This window comes from Sinohyriopsis cumingii, unplaced genomic scaffold (assembly GCF_028554795.1).
Source record: "Sinohyriopsis cumingii isolate HCF-2022 unplaced genomic scaffold, ASM2855479v2 utg000622l, whole genome shotgun sequence".
Classification (NCBI taxonomy): Eukaryota; Metazoa; Mollusca; class Bivalvia; order Unionida; family Unionidae; genus Sinohyriopsis; species Sinohyriopsis cumingii.
In genome coordinates, this window is record NW_028315918.1 from 4106560 (window position 1) to 4128890 (window position 22331).

At 34.1% G+C, this 22331-nt stretch overlaps 1 protein-coding gene across 7 annotated transcripts in view; it reads left to right on the forward strand.

The window, feature by feature from the left end:
* The window catches only part of LOC149773699 (dystrophin-like), a 494817-nt gene extending 475055 nt beyond the window's left edge, over window positions 1-19762 (forward strand). For all 7 annotated transcript variants that reach the window (XM_089946224.1, XM_089946223.1, XM_089946219.1 and 4 more), the window contains 6 exons: window positions 468-534; window positions 5422-5513; window positions 7714-7951; window positions 10716-10866; window positions 12406-12471; window positions 14204-19762. In XM_089946224.1, the coding sequence (XP_089802350.1) occupies window positions 468-534; window positions 5422-5513; window positions 7714-7951; window positions 10716-10866; window positions 12406-12471; window positions 14204-14352 (763 nt within the window). In that variant the 3' untranslated portion in view covers window positions 14353-19762. The remainder of the gene's footprint in view (window positions 1-467; window positions 535-5421; window positions 5514-7713; window positions 7952-10715; window positions 10867-12405; window positions 12472-14203) is intronic.
* The last annotated feature ends 2569 nt before the right edge of the window (window positions 19763-22331 follow it).

Consider the following 22331-nt stretch of genomic DNA (forward strand, 5'->3'; position numbering starts at 1 on the left):
GTTTCCTCTGACTGCTGTAGCTCAGATAACCTACAAATTCCAGAGATGCAGCAATATTGATTTATGGAAGGAAAGACAGATTATATGCAATTCTTGTGAAGCTCACCCATATCATTATATTGAGCTGATAGTTGAGCCAGACATGCTCTCTCTGTAGACTGTGACTTGTCTCTGCTAATTTAATAGATTGTGCTGAGGCCTGCAAATTGAAAGGGATCCAGACAGGAGGTCATTTGGCAGTACAGAAAAGACAATAGATAGTCATTTTATGAAAGCAAAGAAATGAAAGATTTTCATTGATGAGCAGCTGAATACTTTAAGACATGTCAAATTGATATTTATGACTGGATTGGGATGAACCTGCAGTATTTTATAGTTAGATGAATATTGGTTGAGACAGCATTTATTTATTATGCTTCTGATTGGCAGGATATTTTAATAGGATATTTCTGTTTTTTCCCTTGTAGGGATGACGAACACCATCTCATAGCACAGTACTGTCAGAGTCTTAATGGAGATACCTCACAGCATGCAGTAAGTACAGCTTTAATACACATCTGATAAATGCTCAGATTAGAGTACAACACTTGCTCACTATAAGGCCCTTCATTATAACACAGTTCCTGTTATAAGGCTTTCATTATAATACAGTTACTGTTATAAGGCTTCCATTATAACACAGTTCCTGTTATAAGGCTTTCATTAGAACGCAGTTGCTATTATAAGGCTTTCATTATAACACAGTTCATGTTATAAGGCTTTCATTATAACACAGATCCTGGTATAAGGCTGGTAGAGTCATGACTTCTGTGTATAATGAACTTCATTGTAAGGCTTCATTCTCTAGCTCCATGGAGAGGGTGATAATGAGGGAGAACTGTAGGTAAAATAAAAGTACAAATTATAAGCACAGAACAGTCCCTGAAGATAACTTCATTGTGAATTTGTTATTCTTGGAGTATCAACTGTTGGTAGTATTTTGGTGTCATTAAATTTTAGCATAATTTTAAAATTGGCATATTAGCAAGGTGCAATGTTTGCAAATTATCACTAGAACTGACAAAAATTATTTTGATTTATTGGTTTGCTGTTGTCATTATCTTTTAAGAAAGTAGTAACAAAATCTGGTTAAACAGATGTCTGGTACTTAGAACACCATGATTAGTCATCAGGATTTACAATATATTGCTCTTGCTATCATGATCTCATCACAGTGCACACAGAAATTAAGTAAACGTAGTCTGCTTACTAAAGGTTGTATGATTTACCATGTTTAGAAAGTGATTATCATTTCATTTTCTGCTAATCCATGAAATTTAAAATTCATCCCTCCCATCCCCCACCTCCCATGACTAAATTGTTCTTAATAGACATACCTGCCAACTATATAGACAGTCACTCTGGCATGGATTTCTCTGACTTAAGGGGTGGATGAACAGCATATTGCTTTGCCTAAGTAATTGAAATAAACAAAAAATTAAAAATTTATAATTTGTTTCAAGTAGCCTCAGTTTTGCAATAGTTTTAAAGATGGAGTGAAGTAAGACAATGATGATTTGTTGATGCACAGAAATAAAAGGGCTCGTATTCACAAAGCTACCTAACCTGATTCCACACTTCAACTCAAAATTGCCTCTGTCATAATTTTTTATATTTATGAAAAGATAACAAAAATAATTATACATGTTTAGGAGACATTTGCATTTAAATATAAGCTACTTTGTAACCTTGTGTTTCAGTCAGTTGATTTCTTATTTGACAATAAATGTGATTTTGAGTGCACTGTCATATTGGGTTGTTTTATGAATAACAAGGCATATCCTTTATATAAAGGTGTCACAGTAACAAACTGTAACTGTCAGTGCTAGTACTCCTTGTATTTTTATTTATGTTATTAATTGTGACAATTACTTTTTTTAATAATGCTAATATGCTTTATTTATCTTATTTAGTTTTATTTGATTTCAAAAAAGGTAAAACCCAATCCTAGTACCTGATATATAATTTGGTCTTTTGTATGTCATGTTCTGTTTTCTGGATCAGTGAATCCAGTTGTGTTCTAAATGACAAGACAGCATGTTTTCCCTGCAAATTGCAACTGTTTCACAACCAGACATGCTTTTGATGACAGCTGCCATGCTTCTGCTTAAATATGTCCTTCCAAAATTTATTTGCAGTTCTTTATCTTTACATTTTTATGGCAACTTTTAACATGGCCTGTACAGCCTTGAATAATCCCTGAATCTGAGGGATTGTCTTGAAACTCCATGAATTTTGTAGAAAGTCCTTGAATTTGTTGAAAAACTTGATTTATTTCCCAATACTATTTGAAATTGTCTGATGGAAAGCAAAATGTTAAACTGAATGTAATATATCACTCTTTTAAATTGTTTGTTATTTACTAGAGATAATTTTGCTACATGTCAGTGAGTGGTCTATAAGAAGATAATTTTTATATGAGTCAAATCAGTGGTGGTCTATGAGGTATGTAAGAAGATAATTTTTATATGAGTCAAATCAGTGGTGGTCTATGAGGTATGTAAGAAGATAATTTTTATATGAGTCAAATCAGTGGTGGTCTATGAGGTATGTAAGAAGATAATTTTTATATGAGTCAAATCAGTGGTGGTCTATGAGGTATATAAGAAGATAATTTTTATATGAGTCAAATCAGTGGTGGTCTATGAGGTATGTAAGAAGATAATTTTTATATGAGTCAAATCAGTGGTGGTCTATGAGGTATGTAAGAAGATAATTTTTATATGAGTCAAATCAGTCGTGGTCTATGAGGTATGTAAGAAGATAATTTGTATACGAGTCAGATCAGCGGTGGTCTGTGAGGTATGTAAGAAGATAATTTGTATACGAGTCAGATCAGCGGTGGTCTATGAGGTACATACTATTGATACATTAAATCTGTGAGTGGTCAGTCAGAAAGCAAATTTTGATGCACGATTTCATGATATCTCTCTGTGTGATAACGTTTATCATTGAGTGTAGCGTATCATGCCCCCAGTGTGTTGAATACTTAGAGTATGTCTGAGTTCAAATTTTCCGATCAGTTACCTTGCTTAGTGTATGATGTTTGAGACAGAGGACAATAGATGTGTTCAGGTCAAAATTTAAACTTAGTAATAGTAATGAGTGAAAAGCAAGAAGTTTTGTAAAATTCAACAGATAATTTATTTCCCATGAATACAAAGGGAAAATTTAGAAAGAAGTTACAGCATTGTGAATTTAATCCCATATAATCCTAAAAGTTCTATAACAGATCCAAAAGTATGGAGTATTCCGAATGAATTCCAACTTTGAATGTGCTGATGTACCATTAACCTGGAATAGTGTTGATGTGATAACAGTATTGATGTGTCACATTGATATAATCCAAATTGTCTCAAAATGAATTCACAATAATCCCAAAATAGTGATTTAGTACAAAAGTATTATTGGGCACTTTGTAATTCCAGTGAATAATTTAAATAAATCCTCATAAATATTAACTGAATAAAACTAAAATTGTTTCCTCTAAAGACTGAGGTAAGGTATGAATAAAACAATTTTTGTTTACTTCTCCCTTACATAAGAAAAAGTTGGATGATGATCTTTTTCCAAACAAATTCATAAACAAGGTCCATTCAAGTAACTTCCAAGGTCAAAAGGCCACATAAACATGTTTTACCTCCAAATAATAATGTTCCTAATATATAATCTAAAATCATTGACAAGAATTAGGTATGTGATATGTTGTTTTCACAAAAAAGACAGGTTGCTGAACTCATACCTTCAGTTATGGACAAAGGCCAATCACAAAATACAAATTACATATACATAACAGTTACCATGGATAACAATTATAGTAAAAGTGACATTGGTCATGTATGCATTAAGTACTGACTATTTCACTACCAGATGTCATTTTTAGAATTTGATTACACATACCTTTACATTGCAGTTATTCACTTTATTTGGATATTCCTTTGGAAGGTCATTATTTAAATGCCCCAATAAACACATGCTTCAAACCTCAATGTTAAAGTATATGGACATTTTTAGGCATGGTCAAACTAAATAGGTGATTAAGCACTGTTACGTGTTTAGACTCAAATAAACAGTAACACAGAAAGAGTGAAAACAACATGCTTTTTAAAATTTAACAAATACTTTTCCTGGAAAATTCTGTAAAAATGGAAAAAAAAGAGAAGAACTTACTGTTTCAAAAATCCAAAAATAATCTAAGAATAATCCATGAATTAAATTGCAAAAGTCCTAGTAATAAATGTTCTAATAATTTCAAGTTCTAATCCTGATGGAAAATCCAAGATGGATGACATATGCTATAGTCAGTACTGTACTTATCTACAGTTCCTTGTAGAAATACAAATAATGGCACTCCGGTGTTGGAAATCCAAATTAAAATTGTAAGCAATATCTTTCCAAAATTTCTGTGTGAGCACTCCTCAAAATATTTTTAGAGAATAAAGACATCCAACTGATCTGAAGAATTATTATTGCTCAAATTTGGCTACAACAAATTAACTTGACATCAGTATGAAAATTTCAAAACAGAGAAATTTCAAAACAAAGATTATATTGTATCATAAGACGCAGTTTCTAAATTCACCCAAGTTGCGAAATCGGGGGGGGGGGGGCACATGATCATGTTTATATCACATACACAGAATATGGCCTTGATTAGACCAATGATTTTATTCCCAGAATAAAAAATTTTAAAAAGTGTTTACTTCTTAACCCTTGTAGTCCCATCATGACCTTGACAACAACCAATCATTTTAAAATAAAATAGAACTTTGTTTACTAATTTTGAATCCAGGTCCGAATTTAGATCAATACCCGGTGTTTATAAACTAACAGTCAAGGTCAAACAATTTTCAGAAAAAGTATCATCTCTAGTGAAAAAATTTATATTATAATAGAATAAAAAATTTAAAACTGACAAACAATTAAATTAAAAATAAACATGATTAAATCAGATATAAGTAACAGCACAATCCAGTTTGAGTATCACATGCTGTGATGTCACTATGAAAACTTCACATGTTAAAAATAAAATTTGTACTACTTGATATTGTGATGATTAGACCCAGCATGCTTTTCTCTTGACCTAATTTAGTACCTGGCCACCATTGTAACATTCCATAGTGATAAAAAATTTCATCTGGAAGTTTCTTGATGACAGTTACAGTACAAAGTATTCAATATTAGGATTAAATTGATATTGTTTAAATGATAATTGTATTACATTTTACAGCAAAAATTGATATTAATTTAAGATGAGTAAATGCACATGCATGACCACCAAATCGACTTACACTAGAGACTTCCACAAGAAAAATGCTCTTTGCTTAAGATTTTATCTATTACTTCTTGCAAAGCATTCAATACTGTTTTTACCTCTGCTAGTTAAAGAGTCCTATGCAGATAATGATGGCTGTGGATGCAGAGCAAAGGAGTGAATTAGAAGCAATTATTAAAGATCTTGAAGAAGAAAATAGGTAAGATGTACAGATTTTGTTTGTTCTGAATGATCTTATTGGTGTTATGACTGAGCTCTAGCAGTGTAATTCTGTATGAATGGAGCTCCAGCAGTGTAATTCTGTATGAATGGAGTTCCAGCAGTATAATTCTGTATGAATGGAGTTCCAGCAGTGTAATTCTGTTTGAATGGAGCTCCAGTAGTGTAATTCTGTATGAATGGAGCTCCAGTGGTGTAATTCTGTATGAATGGAGTTCCAGCAGTATAATTCTGTATGAATGGAGTTCCAGCAGTATAATTCTGTATGAATGGAACTCCAGTAGTGTAATTCTGTATGAATGGAGCTCTAGCGGTGTAATTCTGTATGAATGGAGTTCCAGCAGTATAATTCTGTATGAATGGAGCTCCAGTAGTGTAATTCTGTATGAATGGAGCTCCAGTAGTGTAATTTTGTATGAATGGAGCTCTAGCGGTGTAATTCTGTATAAATGGAGTTCCAGCAATGTAATTCTGTTTGAATGGAACTCCAGCAGTGTGATTCTGTATGAATGGAACTCCAGCAGTGTAATTCTGTATAAATGGAGCTCCAGTAGTGTAATTCTGTATGAATGGAGCTCCAGTAGTGTAATTCTGTATGAATGGATCTCCATTAGTGTAATTCTGTATGAATGGAGTTCAAGCATAATCTAGTAGTCTAATTTCAAATGAATGAAAGTGATGAAAATATTCAGAAAATGAAATCATGGTTTGTTTCAATTCTTGAATATATCATTCATAACAGACTTGTATCTTGACATAGACTCTTTGATATGTATGTTTAGTATGTATATTATTTTCATTTTTCCATATGTCGTTTGCCTTTAACAGGTGATTCCCCCCCCCCACTCAAAATTTTTAAATTTAACGTTCTGAGATGGACATGTGTTTTTACAGATGAGTTTTGTCGGAGACATACTTTCCTTATAATCAGTAGACTTACATTTCAAAAGGTCAGGGTCAAAATTAGAGTATGAAACTTTATTTTGCTTGTGTCAATTCCACATTTTCCTACACCTTTAATGGCAAGCTCATGAGGGCTTCCTTGTGATAGAATACTACAGAACCTGCAATAACGGACTTTTAAATTTGTTAGAATTGCAACTCAGCAGTTATAGGCCAGAGAGGTAGGCTGATGGCGGTGTCTATTCACAACAATAGCCTGTCTGTGTTCATGGATGTAAATGAATGCTGTATTTAGCCCAGTCACAAAAGAGGCTGATTACTCTTTGAGAAACCTTTCAATATCTTTATGCCAATTAATCCCAATAATTAAAACTTGATGAGACTGTTTTACTGACCACATGAATTGCCTTAAAAAAAGTAAGACTCTTGTCAGTAATGATTTTAGTTTTGTGTACGTACAGTATCTGTCTATAAGACATATTTTCAGAAGCAATGTTTTTGCACAGGGAAAATCGGGACAGTTCGTAAATAGGTTATTAAGTCAATGGTTCCATATTTTGTAAATTTATTCGGCAAGAATGGGATAAAATTTGTGCTCAACAATTTCTCTTTTTATTTACCTGTATTAAAAATGCAAATGCTCGGCACTTTATTCCAGGTCTAAACACCTGAAATATTATTTGTATTATCGATTAATGATTCGATGGAATCAACAATGACATAGTTTACCTCTTCCTTCCACCATTAAATCCCATCATGCAATGGGTCTATATTTATTTATGTTACATGCACAACATCGTAGGGGCATGGGTCAATTAAATCCCATCATTCAGTGGGCCTATAGGTATTTATGTTACATGCACAACATCATAGGGGCACCTTTAGAACATATAATTTATAGGTTTCTTTACAAGTACAAGCCATCCACAATGAAAACTATGAATTGGTAAATTACTGCATATACTTACTTATAAGACACTTCCAGCTGAAAATTGCACAGACCCAGATCTGCCATTACATGATGTGCTGGCAGATTTGCGCTGTGCAGTTTGTTAAGAGTAATCATTGTAACAAATGGTGTAGACCCTGATCTGCAGGAGCATTATGCAACAGCAGATTAGGATCTTTGTTGCTTGCAGTTTGACTCAACTTATAAGTGAGTATATATGGTGTATACTTGCATACAGGTCTGCATAGTCCAAGATCTGCTGTCATAGTAAGCTGGCAGAGCTGAGTCTATGAATGAAATTTTCCTTATTGGTATATGCTTTTTATAGAACACTACAGGTGGAATATGATCGCCTGCGACAAGTTCAGGAAAATGAGACAGAGGAGAGTCTTCATCTTGAGGAAGATGACAGAGGGGACATATCAAACAGAGATGCTGAGATGTTAGCCGAGGCAAAACTGCTACGTCAGCATAAAAATCGTCTTGAGTCCAGGATGAGGATCTTAGAAGATCACAATCAACAATTAGAGGCACAGCTGACAAGGCTACGACATTTATTAGATCAGGTAGTTGCATACTACTGTTTACTCCAGCATTACACATGCACGCATGCACTCACACATGCACACAGTCTTAGGAACAGGATACATCTGCATCTGTTATTGCATAGTAGATGGGCAGATTAGGGTTTAACCCATTATTTTATTATTAAACCCTTTTTACCATTATATTTCATTTTTAATATTTTGACTCGTCTTATTTTTTATTAGAACTATATGCCTGCTTTTATTCTGAAGGAGTCATCTTTCTAAAACATTTGGAAATTTTAAAACTTTTCTACTTTATTATGAAATTCATGCTCAACTCTACTTATTCAGATTTGTGCTGATGTGCCCATAAAGCAGATACATTCATATTATTGCTGCTATTCCCATAAAACAGATTCATGCCTGTCACAAACCAGATACATGCCTGCCCATAAACCAGAAACATGCCTGCCCATAAGCCAGACATATGCCTGCCCATAAACCAGATACATGCCTGTCCATAAAGCAGATACATGCCTTTCCTTATGTAAACAAATAGGGGCCCTGAGTGGCCAAGTGGTCTAAAGCACTCACCATTCCGGATCACTGCCATCTCACCTCTGTCTGCGTGGGTTTGAGTCCAAGGCTCGGCTAGCGTGAGTATGTGGGAAAGCCTGCCAGTAGCTTCTCGTGGGTTGGTGGTTTTTCCCTGAGTTTTCCAGGGTTCTTCCTCCACCAGTTATACTGGCCGCCATGTATAGCCTATCTTGTGCTGAAAAATGGCATTAAACCCTAGAACAACAACAACATGTAAACAAATAGATGCATACTGCCTAAGATTTTTAGTAATGACCACTGACTCAAGTCTGCTGGTACATTATGTGATGTTGGGTCTCAATCTTCGCTGTTGTCATTTGAGTAAGTGTTATCTGGTTATACACAGATAAATGCAGGACATGAAAGAGAGACATAGGGGTATCTCCCATCCCCCCACCCTTCACTCACTGAAATCTCCAGTGTATGCAAAATTATTAGGGAATTGGTGGGGGTGGGGTCTTTCTATTGTTATCAGATTTTGGTTTCAGTATAGTATAATTACAGTAATTCTGCCTGTGATCACATGACTGAAGTGGCTTAAACAGGGCAAGACAATGCAATTGCTAATTTCACCCTTTGATTGTGTAAGCTTGTTTGGCTGGTACCCTTGTTAGAAGTATGTCGAGGTGGATTATATGTGAGTAGAAGTAATTCCAAATTGATTAAGAATATTAATTGATTATGGTTGGGTTACTAAAGAGCTCAGGTGGAATAAAACTTGGTCGGTTTAACTTCGGTGTTTAAAGTTTGTAGAGATGTCTAGAGTGCCAATGCCAAACTCAAAGCAACCAAAATATAACACAAAATTCAGTAATGGTTGGAAACAAGAATTTCAGTTCGTGCAATGAAAGCTGAAAGGGATGTGAATGTACATTCTGCTTTCCAAGGCAAAGCTGATTTTGAAGTCAAACAGGAAATAAGGACATCACTTATCAGTTGGAAACCCCATCTCATAAAAGCATATTAACCATAACAACAGATATGATATCACTAAAATTCGTGTTTATGGTACCTGTGATAGTAATTGCCAACTTTATAGCCGAACATAATCTTCCATTTCTTGTGGCAGATCATCTGTCAAACCTACAGTAGTCAAAATAATGTTCCTTGACTCGTACATTGTGCAAAAGTCTCATTCAATTCAACTAAAACTCCATTTGTTATGTTCATAAGAAATCATCTTAATTGTATAATAATAATAATAATGATATTTATAATATTAATAATAATAATTTATTATTTAAACTTAATGTCATGAGTGACCATCAGCAGAATGCGACTAACATCCAATTTTTTTAGTCAGAGTGTGTTTTTGACACTACCATGAATGACAATATCACAAAAACTGATATAAACACCACAGACATTGATTTAATCCTTGTAAATATGAATATAACCCAGACTAAAGTACATGTCACTAACCTCAATTGTTACATGTAATGCCTGGGATGAATTGGGTCATCATCTTCATCTGTAATACTGGTAAATGATATTCATGATGACAGAAAAAATATCTGTAAATTAGGCTCAGTCACAAAATGTGTTATGGATTAATGTATGCATTTGTGCTTAATGCGAGGAATCTCACTGACATTAAAACAACACTAGACCCAGACAGTACCAGTCTTGAGCAGTTCTGACAGGAAGTCATCAGCCTAAATATACCTGCAGACAGGAAGCAGTTTAACTTCTTGGTGGACTTGTTATAGCTGTACATTGCCACGTTCCAATGCAGACACCAAAAAAGGACATTTTCAGTTCTCAGAAGAAAATTCAGGTTGTTTCTAGAGCTAACCTGAATCCAGTAATACATCATCAAAGACAGCAACGATGAAGGCAGACGTCTATATAATCCAGCAATGATCTCTTAAAAAATCCTAAAAATGCTGGTGGTATTTAGAAGCTATGAATGGCAGCAAGTTCTGTGAAAGGACTGATTTGATCAGATGATGTGCATATGTTAAAATATGTAAATTTATTCAGTAGTTGTAATTTTCATTAAAAGTTTAGTATCGACATGTCTTCTGCAAGCAGATAAAGGTGACCTATTACATTGATGCATATCTTGTTTATTAGTCGTACATTATCATATGAATAAAATCCTCATTCTAGAATGCAATATTATCTTGAGTATATGATAGTTTATAATAATTTTGACCATCCTATTTAAAATCTGCATGATAGCTGGTTATTGCCTCTTTTCCAGCCTCAAGATCCTAGTATGTCCTTGTCCTCCTCGTTTCAAACAACTCCCTCCTCTTCTGCCAGTTCCTTACAGCGGGGGGTCACACCGCAGATCTACAGATTCTCCCCCCAGCTGGAGTCCACACCCAGCACCAATGTTAATGGACATCACAGTATGTACTCCATCCCTAATGCTCTCTCTCTCTCTCTCTGAAATTGATTCAATATTTTTTTAAGTTTCTTTGAAATGAGTACAGCTGCATCTCCTGAATAGATTATTTAATTGACTACAAATAAAGTGTAGTGCTTGGCCTTAACATTGTTTATTTAATAGATTGCAAAACAGTAATGCTAGGCCTTAACATTGTTGATTTACAAAAAAGTGTAGTGCTAGGCCTTACCAGTGTTTATTTAATAGACTACAGAACAGTAATGCTAGGCCTTAACAGTGTTTATTTAATAGACTACAAAACAGTAATGCTAGGCCTTACCAGTGTTTATTTAATAGACTACAAAACAGTAATGCTAGGCCTTACCAGTGTTTATTTAATAGACTACAAAACAGTAATGCTAGGCCTTAACAGTGTTTATTTAATAGACTACAAAACATTAATGCTAGGCCTTACTAGTATTTATTTAATAGACTACAAAACAGTAATGCTAGGCCTTAACAGGGTTTGTTTAATAGACTACAAAACAGTAATGCTAGGCCTTAACAGGGTTTGTTTAAAAGACTACAAAACACTAATGCTAGGCCATAACAGTGTTTATTTAATAGACTGCAAAACAGTAATGCTAGGCCGTGACAATGTTTATTTAATAGACTACAAAAAATGTGGTATGCGTTAAGTGTTTAGTTAATAGACTACACAAAAAGTAGTGGGGGCCCCGAGTGGTTTAACCTCTGTCTGCATGGGTTCAAGTCTCGGGCTCAACTAATGTGGATATGTGAGAAAGCTTGCCAGTAGCTTCTCGTGGGTTGGTGGTTCTTCCTCCACCATTAATACTGGCCGCCTTGTGTAGCCTATAATGTACTGAAAAATAGTGTTAAACCCTATAACATCAACAACAAAAAGTAGTGCTAGTCCTTAACAGTGTTTTTTTAATAGATTGCAAAACAGTAATGCTAGGCCTTAACAGTGTTGATTTAATAGACTACACTGCAAAAAAGTAGTACTAGGCCTTAATAGTGTTTATTTAACAGACTGGAAAAAGTAGTGCTAGGCATTAATTGTGTTTATTTAATAGACTGCAAAAGTGTAATACAAGGCCTTGACAGTCTTTGATAATAGATGTCTAGAAAGGTGTAAAGCTTGGCTTTGACTGTGTCATTGAACACTTAAGATATTACAACATCATGAACAGCATGGTTATAAATGACAGTTTGACAGATTATATCATACGATGTACAACTGGATTGCCATCCTAGATGATAAGGTTATTTGTTGACAGTAGGTACTGCTTTCACAAGTTCAGTTTCTTACTTTGACATTCTAATTTTCTTAAACGTTTGCATTTTTCATATTTTCTCCCTTGTTTTCTATACCAGCTGGAATATATTACATTATGAAATAATTCATAAAAATCATCACTTAAATCGTAGTACAAGAATGCATGCCAAAAGTAGTGTGTGTCTCGGTGTGTAATCTGATTAGTGATAATTACCACATTTATAGGTTGAAAACATGTTTGAATTCATTATTCTTTGACAGATGGCTCTGTAAAAGATGATGGCATTCTTGGAGAGATGAGTGTTGTTAGCACAGACAGACCTAGAGGCAAGTTGGAGTATAGATAGATTTCATTTTAACCAACATACCGCCTCACTACTTAATGCAGGGTAGAATACATAGTAGTTCATTTGTCTGTAATATCTAATGTAGACATCAGTGTAACTTTATCAAATATTCTTTTCCAAACAATATCATCAGCTCATTATGTGACCAGGTTTCATCTAGAATATGTGTGTGAAAATCCTACATGGTTTGTAACTTTCACACAAATGCTTTGAATTGGTGCAGGCATAATCACGGAAGAAGAAGGATTGGGTTCAAATTTTAATGAATTGTTCATGCCTGATTTTTATTTAAATACAGAAATTACCTGTTTTGCTTCTGTACAGTGTTGCTGTTAGGGATCACCATTTCACTTGGTTGAAGGGCAGTGGTAGTCGAAGAATGCTGAATTTGTTTGAACTAAAAGTTAAGTTTCTTGATTGAAATGGATTGTTATCACATTAGGCTGAATGTGATTAGACATTTAGTTCATTAAAGAAATTGATGCAGTTTCTTTGTTCCTGGGTACCATTGATCTTCAGATAACTGAAATGGTTTGCAAAGTTTTTGAAAAAGTAAGCAGTAGATTTTGCTTGGATTTACTTCTTCCGGATAAAGGATTCAGAGTTAATATAGAACTGATAAAGCAGTTAGACTCGGAGCAGTGCAACAATTTCAGTATATACTGCCAACTATGTGAGACATTTTTCAAGATTTGGCCTCCACTTTTGCCATTTGTGCTGTCAGAACAGAACTTCAGAGCACAAATATGTTAAATGAATAGGGCTAAACTGTAAGCTTCTTTTAGTTTATTGCCTGAAAATGTGCACAGAATTGGTCATTGTATAAACAAAAATGCTTGTGGCTGTCATTCATTTATTAAGAAATTCTCGTTACAATTAAATTATAATTTATTATTAGTGTAATACACTGATTGTTTTTCCATTATCTTTACATTGACAGAATCATGCAGTATTTTCCATACTGCAAATCTTCATACTGCACAGACATGTGTATCTAAAATTAGTATTAGGAGTTAGGAACTACGTTTTATTATAATTAAGTTCCTGTAGCATATGGTGCAGGTTTTTATTTATGAGTGGATGAACTAAGGAAGCTGTTAAACCATCTGAGCAAAGAGATGATAAAGTTTGTGATGTTCATCGAGTCACAAAAGAAACTTTCAACAAAGCAAATAACTAAATTTGATATCTACAGTATCCAACAATTGTTTTTTGACAACAAGACTTGAGACATACAGTAATCAAAATATCAATTGGATCATTTAAACACTTGCCACATCTTTTTTTAAGATTACAGGATAGTTAGGACTTTTTCTATTGATCTTAAAGTATATGTGATTGTCATATGAAATGTGGCATTATAGGAAAAATTAGAAATGGACAAGAATTGGTTGCTGAACAGATGACATAATAATATAATATTTTGCATAATACAAGCAGTAAAAGATTTATTGCAAATGCACAATTGCAAGTTGAGCAATATATGGCATGCACATTATAATAGCTGTCATCTGTTCAGTAAGCTGAACAGGTTTAAAGGGGGGAAGGTTCAGTTGCTAATTATTTCCGTTACATTTAGATTAAATGACATCTTTTTGTTATTGTAAAAAATGTGCACACAAAAATATTGGTAAATGGTATGGCCTTGTATATGAATTTTTCATACTTGACTAAGACAGTTGAATGTTATCACTAACCACTTTTGTCTTCAGGCGGCGCTAGTAATGTCGGGGACCTGTTCCAGATGGCTGGTCAAGTTGGAAAGGCAATGGGTGGTCTGGTTACTGTGATGACAGATGAAGAAAATGGAGTGAATGAAGAAAATCTTACCATTTCACAAACTTCAAGGACCACTCTCTGACAACTGCCCACTTGTTTTTATGGTCAGTTGGCCATCTTTTGTGAAGACACCATTGGGTGATTAGGTAGAAAGGGAAAGCCATCAGAAATTGTTAGAGATATGAGATAACAAATGAATTTCAGGTTGGGTATGAATGAATAAAGGGTCTGGATTTGTATCATTTCCAGCACATATTGCAACATCGTTGAATGTTAAGACTTGTGGACATAAAAGCTAGGATGTAGGTCATGTTGGTGTGATATTTCTTGAAAAAATTAACCTGTATTGGTTGTAATGAAGACTGCATCTTCAGTTCAGTGTATAATGTAGATCATGCATCTTGTTGACCTTAAGTGTTTGACTTTAAGTTTGCGTGTTCTTTTTGATCGTGATGAAGGGTTGGTTGGTTGGGGGGATTATACTACTGAATGCTGCAGGTGGCTTCATTTGCAAAGTGTGTGAATGAGCACTATTACATGTAAGCATTTAGAAAAGAGACAAAGTAGGTTGTCATGTTCACGTATAAAACAATTACTTTTGAGAGTGTTCTCCATGAAAAGATAGGAATGGAGGACTGTTCTGATTGCTTTGTCCATATTTTGTATGGGTCATTTTGCAGTTTATCTGCATCCTGTATTCAGCATGGTATCTACACTGTCCGCTCAGTGGATATCAGTTGAGTAGTTTACAGGAGGTATAATGCTCGCTGATAATGTCATCAACAATTTCCCATCACATGTATGTGGACACAAGAAAAGCTAACTCCTTTTTTCTGTCTTGAGAGCTCTTCACTTTGGAGGCTTTTACTAAATCACTCTCTCATATGCTGACAATTTGGTTATAAAACACTTGCAAGATTCATTTTTAACACTGATTTAATTCCAAAAAAGTGACAATGAAATGACAGTAATGAGTGTTAGTAGTAAAAAAAAAAGTATGGTATTGTCATATTTTAATAATTGATTCCATCCTGTGAGGCATGCTAGGTTATAAATATCTGTGTTTAGAAAAGGACTATTTTTGTGAAGTTTGACCAAAAGATTGCATTCATTTACTGGGGCATTACCTATTATGTTAAAGTATAACTAATTCAAGCCTTTGAGCTCGCTGTATTAAAAACAAATTCTTCAAGTCTCAAGCTAGCTACTATGGGAGAGTCACACTAGTGTGTTCTCTTTACATCCTCACCCAATTGCTATTGGCTACCATATGCAGTCACTTATAAGTCAAGTCAGACTGCAAAAAAACAAAGAGCCTGGTCTGCTGTACCATAATTCATCTGCAGAGTAGGGCCTGTATTGTTTGTTCTAGTGATTACTTCTAACATATAACACAGACGGGAGATCTGCCAAAGCATTATCTGATTGCAGATCTCAGTTTGAGCACTTTGCATTTGGACTTGTCTTGTAAGTGAGTATAAATGGTACATGAGATGATGGAATTGAACACAGATCAGGACTAGACCATTTTTTTAAATGCATTGTTTTTTCTTCTTAAAATATGTATACCCCAGTGTTATATTGTTACTGGCTTTGTTCAAACAATATTACTGTCAGGGGTCATTGAATGTCATAGAGGGGTACAATATCCAGACATATAGGGGTACCATATCCAAATATTTTTTTCTGTTTTGGAAAAAGCCTTTTCTAAGAATTGTAAAATTTATTACAGTGTTTTTCCTGAAACTATCAGCCATTATCTGGTAGGTTAAGAGATGACACTGGTGATATTTGCCAAGGCCATTGGTCAGTTGTAGTCCTGTAGATGGAGTGACTAAATTCAGAGTATGATCAGTCAATAAAAAGTGCCATTTCGATTCTTACATATTTTTGTCCAGCTTTTATTCATTGTGCCAAAGCAGGTTGTACGGCTAATTTTTTATTTTCCACACGATAAAATGTATATGCTTTTGTCAACAGCTAGTCTGTCTATCTGCTGACTTATTTTTGCATTATTAATTTGTTGGCTTTTATATTTCATTTTTAGTGCAGCATATCAAGCCGATATGTACATCAGTTTAAAATTTTTGACTTCCTGGCATTAGTCTGATGAAATCCATTTTAAGAATTATTTTTTTAAAATTCAGGTTTCACAAATTTCCTAAATCAAAGACCAATCACTATACAAAAGGTACAAATTTAATATCCAGGTTTCAGATTATTATTACAGTGCCATGCAATATTTAAAACAAGATCCTCTTTTTAATAAGAAGGCTAAGGAACAATAACTTGTTTATGCTTGTATAAAAGCACACCCAGTGACAAGCAGCATCAAACTCTGATATACCAATGCATCATGGGAAGGCAGATCTGGGTTTGTGTTGTTTGAAATTGGGTTTGCATTATACGCAGATGAATATGGTGAGGTTTATGAATTTTGTCTGTTCAGGCTATAGTAGTTTTAGTACACATGCAAGCTGATTTTACAGTACATTATACACAGAATTTATGATAAATTGATAGAAAAACCTCTTGTATGTTTGTTTAAGTTTCCTTTTTACAAATGATGCAGAGTGCTGCATTTTTGTTGGTAGAAGTCAATCTTCATGAAAGCATATTTTGAACTTGTTAGATGTGGAAGTAATTAATGTAATTAAAATATAAATTGCTGTCTCTTCAGATGGTCTGCTTTGTAATTCGTTGTCATGCTTGATAAAGATATTAAAATTGGCAACTGTACATGTATCTCCACTTAGTACCAATGCATCTCTTCTTCAAGCTAGGGGGCCCTGAGGGGCCGAGTGGTCTAAAATACGGATCACTGCCATGTCACCTCTGTCTGCATGGGTTCAAGTCTCGGGCTCGGCCAAGGTGGATATGTGAGAAAGCTTGCTGGTAGCTTCTCGTGGGTCAGTGGTTCTTTCCAGGGTTTTCCCAGGTTCTTCCTCCACCATTAATACTGGCCACCATGTATAGCCTATCATGTGCTGAAAAATGGCGTTAAACCCTCTAACAACAACAACTTCTTCAAGCTGAAACTGAAATGCATCAGAAGAATTTTACTGTAGACATTGCATCACTTCATTCTGTGTGTTCTAACTTTAGTTTGACTTCCATTGTTCATTTGGTTTTTTTACAATGAGATTATAGATCTACCATATATGCTCGCATTCAAGTCAGATCCAGTTGCAAACTGTATAGACCCAGCTCTGCCATCACATAATGCACTGGTAGATATGGGTCGATGCAGTTTTTTTATGTCAAAGAACAAACAACATAGACCTGATCAGCAAAAGGCACTATGCACAAGCATATCAGGGTCTTTGTTATTTTGCAGTTGGACTTGACTTAGAGGCCAGTATATACGGTACATGGTTTTGACTAACCCAATTGGTGCTAATCATGGGAATAATTTTACAGTATGGATTACTGTTGGCTTCAATGTAATTGCAAAGGATGCTGTACATTTTACAAGTTTAAATGTGGCCATGTGGCTTTTTAGAACGAATTCATCAATTACCAGCATGGGAAATTATATATATATGATTGTGAAGTGAGAGTATGTAGAATATAAAATCGATACAACATCTATAATTACCTTAGTGGTTATTTCTGTACAGATTTATTTTACAAAATATTTTGTTTTCTATATTTTATTTACTTTTGATTAGCTTAGTGATTTTTTTTTAAAGGTCATAGTTAAAGAAAGAACATTTCTAGATTTTATGTTACACAGTAGCATAATTTTATGTTTTAAATATCTGTACTCAGAAATGAATTTGTATTTATTATGATACCTGACTTGGGCTTATTCACATACCCAGTGATTTGTTAGGTTGTTTAAAGATATCAATAAATGTTAGACAAGATAAACTTAATATTACAGTGAATAAGATAACCTTAATAAACGTGTAAAATGACAATGTATAGTATGTAGATACAGGTATGTGTTGAGAGAGCAGGTACTGATTGATATTTACCTGTACATGTGTAAATATACATTTTTCAAGTGATTGTAACTTATGATGCATGTACATGTATTCCACAGCTTAAATTTGAATGGATATTTGATTTTAGACTGTCATAACATATTTTGACAGATATGGAAATATTACTATAAAATTGTAAAATAGATTGATGAATATTTACTTGACAAATTGCTGAATGTTGTGAATCAACTCCCTTAGGCAGCAAATAAAAGTTTATTTTGACTGCATATTTTGTCATTTTTGGCATTTTTCCCTCATAATAATGTTTTCACATTCAAGTGTCCTTTTCGCCTAATGGGTAAGTTAGCTTCGATGCCTATTTCCAGTAGTACTGAAGTAATTTCCTTCAATTGCTATAATTTGTTAATTTTAATAATATCACAATTATAATACAATATTCATGCCTCACTATACAGATAACACCATAAGAATATAGAAGATAGGATTAGTGATCATTGCTGTTTCAAACAAACATTTATTCTTGTAGTCCAAAGAAATTATAACTTTTTATTTCTAGTTGTTTCAAACATCTTGTTTTATTCACTTAGTCCATGATATTTTGTATTTCCAATAGTTTAAATACTTGATAGAACAAATAACCATTAAAGACATTAGCAGGCTTTCTGTATGCACTGTTCCTTGCATAGTTATGCACAGATTGATTGAATTCATGTTATTGTAGAGCCGCCATTATTTTGAAAATATCCTTGTAATTTGTACTAACCAGAATTTGTAAATACTATATAAAATGATGTACAAATATTCACATTTTCATAAAATTTAAATGTAGTGGCTGCTTGTACACAAAAGTCATATTTATATAAGCAGACAGTATAACATTCTAGATGGTGTTCATATAATAAAATAATGCCAAGCAGATACACGTGTGCCATGGAAAATTTTATTATTTCTGCCCTGTATTCTTGTTAGCTATGTTATGCACAGGACGTTAGTACAGTTGAAGATATTAATGTCACAAGTGCCTTTTTTGCACTAACAATACATACTACCGCATAAATTAGAAAGACGGAATTGGTTGATTTCCATTTTGATTTTCTATTTTCATCCACCACTTTCAATGTAATGTGAGTGAAAGCAGTTTTGAAACCATGTTATGGTGATGTAGTAAAAGATTGGACATGGTGTTTAAAGATATTTTTATGTTCATAAACATGAAAACATTTTAAATAATATGCTGTTACTGATTATATTTGATTGTTTAATAAATTAATAAAAACTACTTTTTAAAGTTCTGGAAGTTGTTGCATGCATACGCCACCTTGTATTTGTGAATTTGAAATTTAATGAAATCAGATATATAATTGATGAAATTCATATTGAAGTGAAACATGCGTCCATCACAACTATCATGCACAATATGATGCAAGATTTTATTGAGATTACGTTTCCATATAAACTCATTGTGAATTATGAATTATTTTAAACCAGTCATGTCATTAAGCTATAGATTTTATAAACATCAATTAAATGTTTTAAATCTTACTTTTTGTTGTTTTTGTGTTTTAAGGATTTGGCTTATTAATTCTCATTAACACTCCTTGTTCTTTCATCATGGCAAGTCTAGTTTGACCAGCAGATTTGGGCCCAATATTACAGCTCTAGTTATGGTTGTTGATAAGAATATGCATTCCATTAGCTTTTGAACTTTAGCAGTCGCATTTCTTTTTTCTCTTCAGCTAATTAAATTTGTTGTGAAGCAAGGTCTAAGATGGCATACTGTCTTCTGATTGAAAGTGTTATCCTTGATGGATCAGTAATATGGATTATAAACATTGCCTCATGTCACGTTTGAGATTTGCAGATTTTCTGTATTTCATTCATTGAATAAGGCATCCCAATGGCTTACTTTTTAGCTCCACTTTATAAAGTAGAGATAAGCAATTTGACTGCCCTCCCTTCCTGTGATGGCATCTGCACAGATGCAGGACAAACATGGACATTAGTTATACATTCTTGGTTAAATTTTTGGGTTTAGCTAAACTTTTTGCACTTTTGTAAATACTGTTATACTTGGAATCATGGATCTTGGTTGAGGGTATGGATCTTGATGAGCACTACACTGACACCACATTAGTAGTCACTGTGACCTATATTTATTTCATGCTTCATTGACTTTGGTATAATCATGAGTTTCAAGTTTTTTTGTCTAGCTCTAGAATCATCAAACTGAATCTAAAATACAAGTGATTCCATCTCTATTACTAACCACTTCCCTTTCTGCAAACAAGTGTCAAGTTAAGTTTTAAGTTCGGGTAAGTTTTTCCCAAAAGCGTGGTCACTGTGTGAGTGCTTGAGTGTGTGTTTGTGTGTGTGTGTAGAGAGAGAATTAAAAATATACACCAAACAGAATGGTAAGTGCTATCCCTGGATTCCCCAAAAGAATGTTTGATAATGCTTCTATTTAAATATTAATTATGCCTAGTATTATCAAGCATTCTTCTGGAGAATGCACGGATAGCACTTTCCTTTCTGTTCAGTGTATATTTGTAATTCTCTATACTTTGATTTCTTTCATAGGAATCTAAATGACTGTGTACAGAGATGAGAATTAATTCCTAGGATACCTTCGAATGTGTCTGCTACGCATGACTGCATATATCACCAACTTTGTAGCATCAATTTTTGACAATGTGTGCTTAGTCATGATGGAATGTGGATGCAGTGTAGGCAGTAGGTGTTGTAGACCTGGGTTTTAATCTCAGTAGAGCATGAATTAAACAAGCTCTAACCTGTATGATGGTAATATATATATACACACACACACACACACAGTGTGACCCCGCTATAACATGGTAGTTGGTAGTCATAGAACCCGACTGTCATAGACCGAACTATGTTATAAGCAACCAAGGCAGCTGAAGAATATGATGCATGTACCCCATAAAAATTGTGGGGGATGTTGGGTATTAAATGTGGGCGGTAAAATATGTGCTTCACTGGCACATTTACCATCTTAAATCGATGCATATTAACTGAGAAAGACACCTGTAGGGAAAACAGAGAATGCATATAGTTTTCTTTATTTAGAGAACCATGAATTGGTGCATGTATGTGAATACTGATTATATGTACATGTCTAACGTATAGCATGAATAGAGTATCAACACCGTGTACTCACTCGCGAATCTCATCACATACATTGTATCTACAATACAAGTGATTCCATTGAAAATATGCACACACACAGATTTAAAATATTCAATAATTTCATCAGGTCATATTGGTCTGAATTCAGTGGAAAAACATAGCACAATCACGTAACGAATGATGAAGCACATTTACTGTTCAGTGCGTCCCAAGTAGGTAAAAGTTAGTTTGCGTTCTATTAGCTGCCATTGGTAGTGTCGTAAGCATAAACTTTTTCCCTGCAAAAAGGAAACTTTCATGGCACAATTAATGTGTTCCAGTCACGGAAAATGAAAAAATCCATCAGATTCCATTTCTTTTAAGTTTGGTACTGACTTCCTTTGAAGAAAAATTCTTTGTTTATATTGTAAGATTGTAGTCGGCTTTCTTTGATGAAGGGTGCATGTGCTAATGAAGTCACCGCTAAAGGACAGCCTTGGAGAACCAAAGAAATGCCCATTTCTTATTGTGGCGGCAACATCAAATAATTGGTCTGATGACAGGGATTATTACAGAAAATGTGAGTATTCTAACAGATGTAATTCTGAGTGAAAAGAAGAGGAATTTTACTCACCATCCACATACAAATTTCAGTCTTTGTAAATATATTAATTACTAGCGAGCGGCCAAAATTCAGATGAAAGATAGATTACGAGATGATGCCTAGTCCAGTTGATCTCCATTACCAGAAATGTCAACAAGAAACAAGCAGATATCTCACAACATACAGTACTCATGCTAGATGTCAAGATAAGCGGATTATGATATAACAATGCACTGTTTAGGTGGTTTGTCAATATGGACAAAGAATTTGTGTAACAACAGATAAATATCGGTGTATATTATATCCAGTTTGCAGCTTACTTTCATGGAGCCTCTGAATTTCTCCACTCTAAACCAATAGTTGTATATACAAGTTTAAACA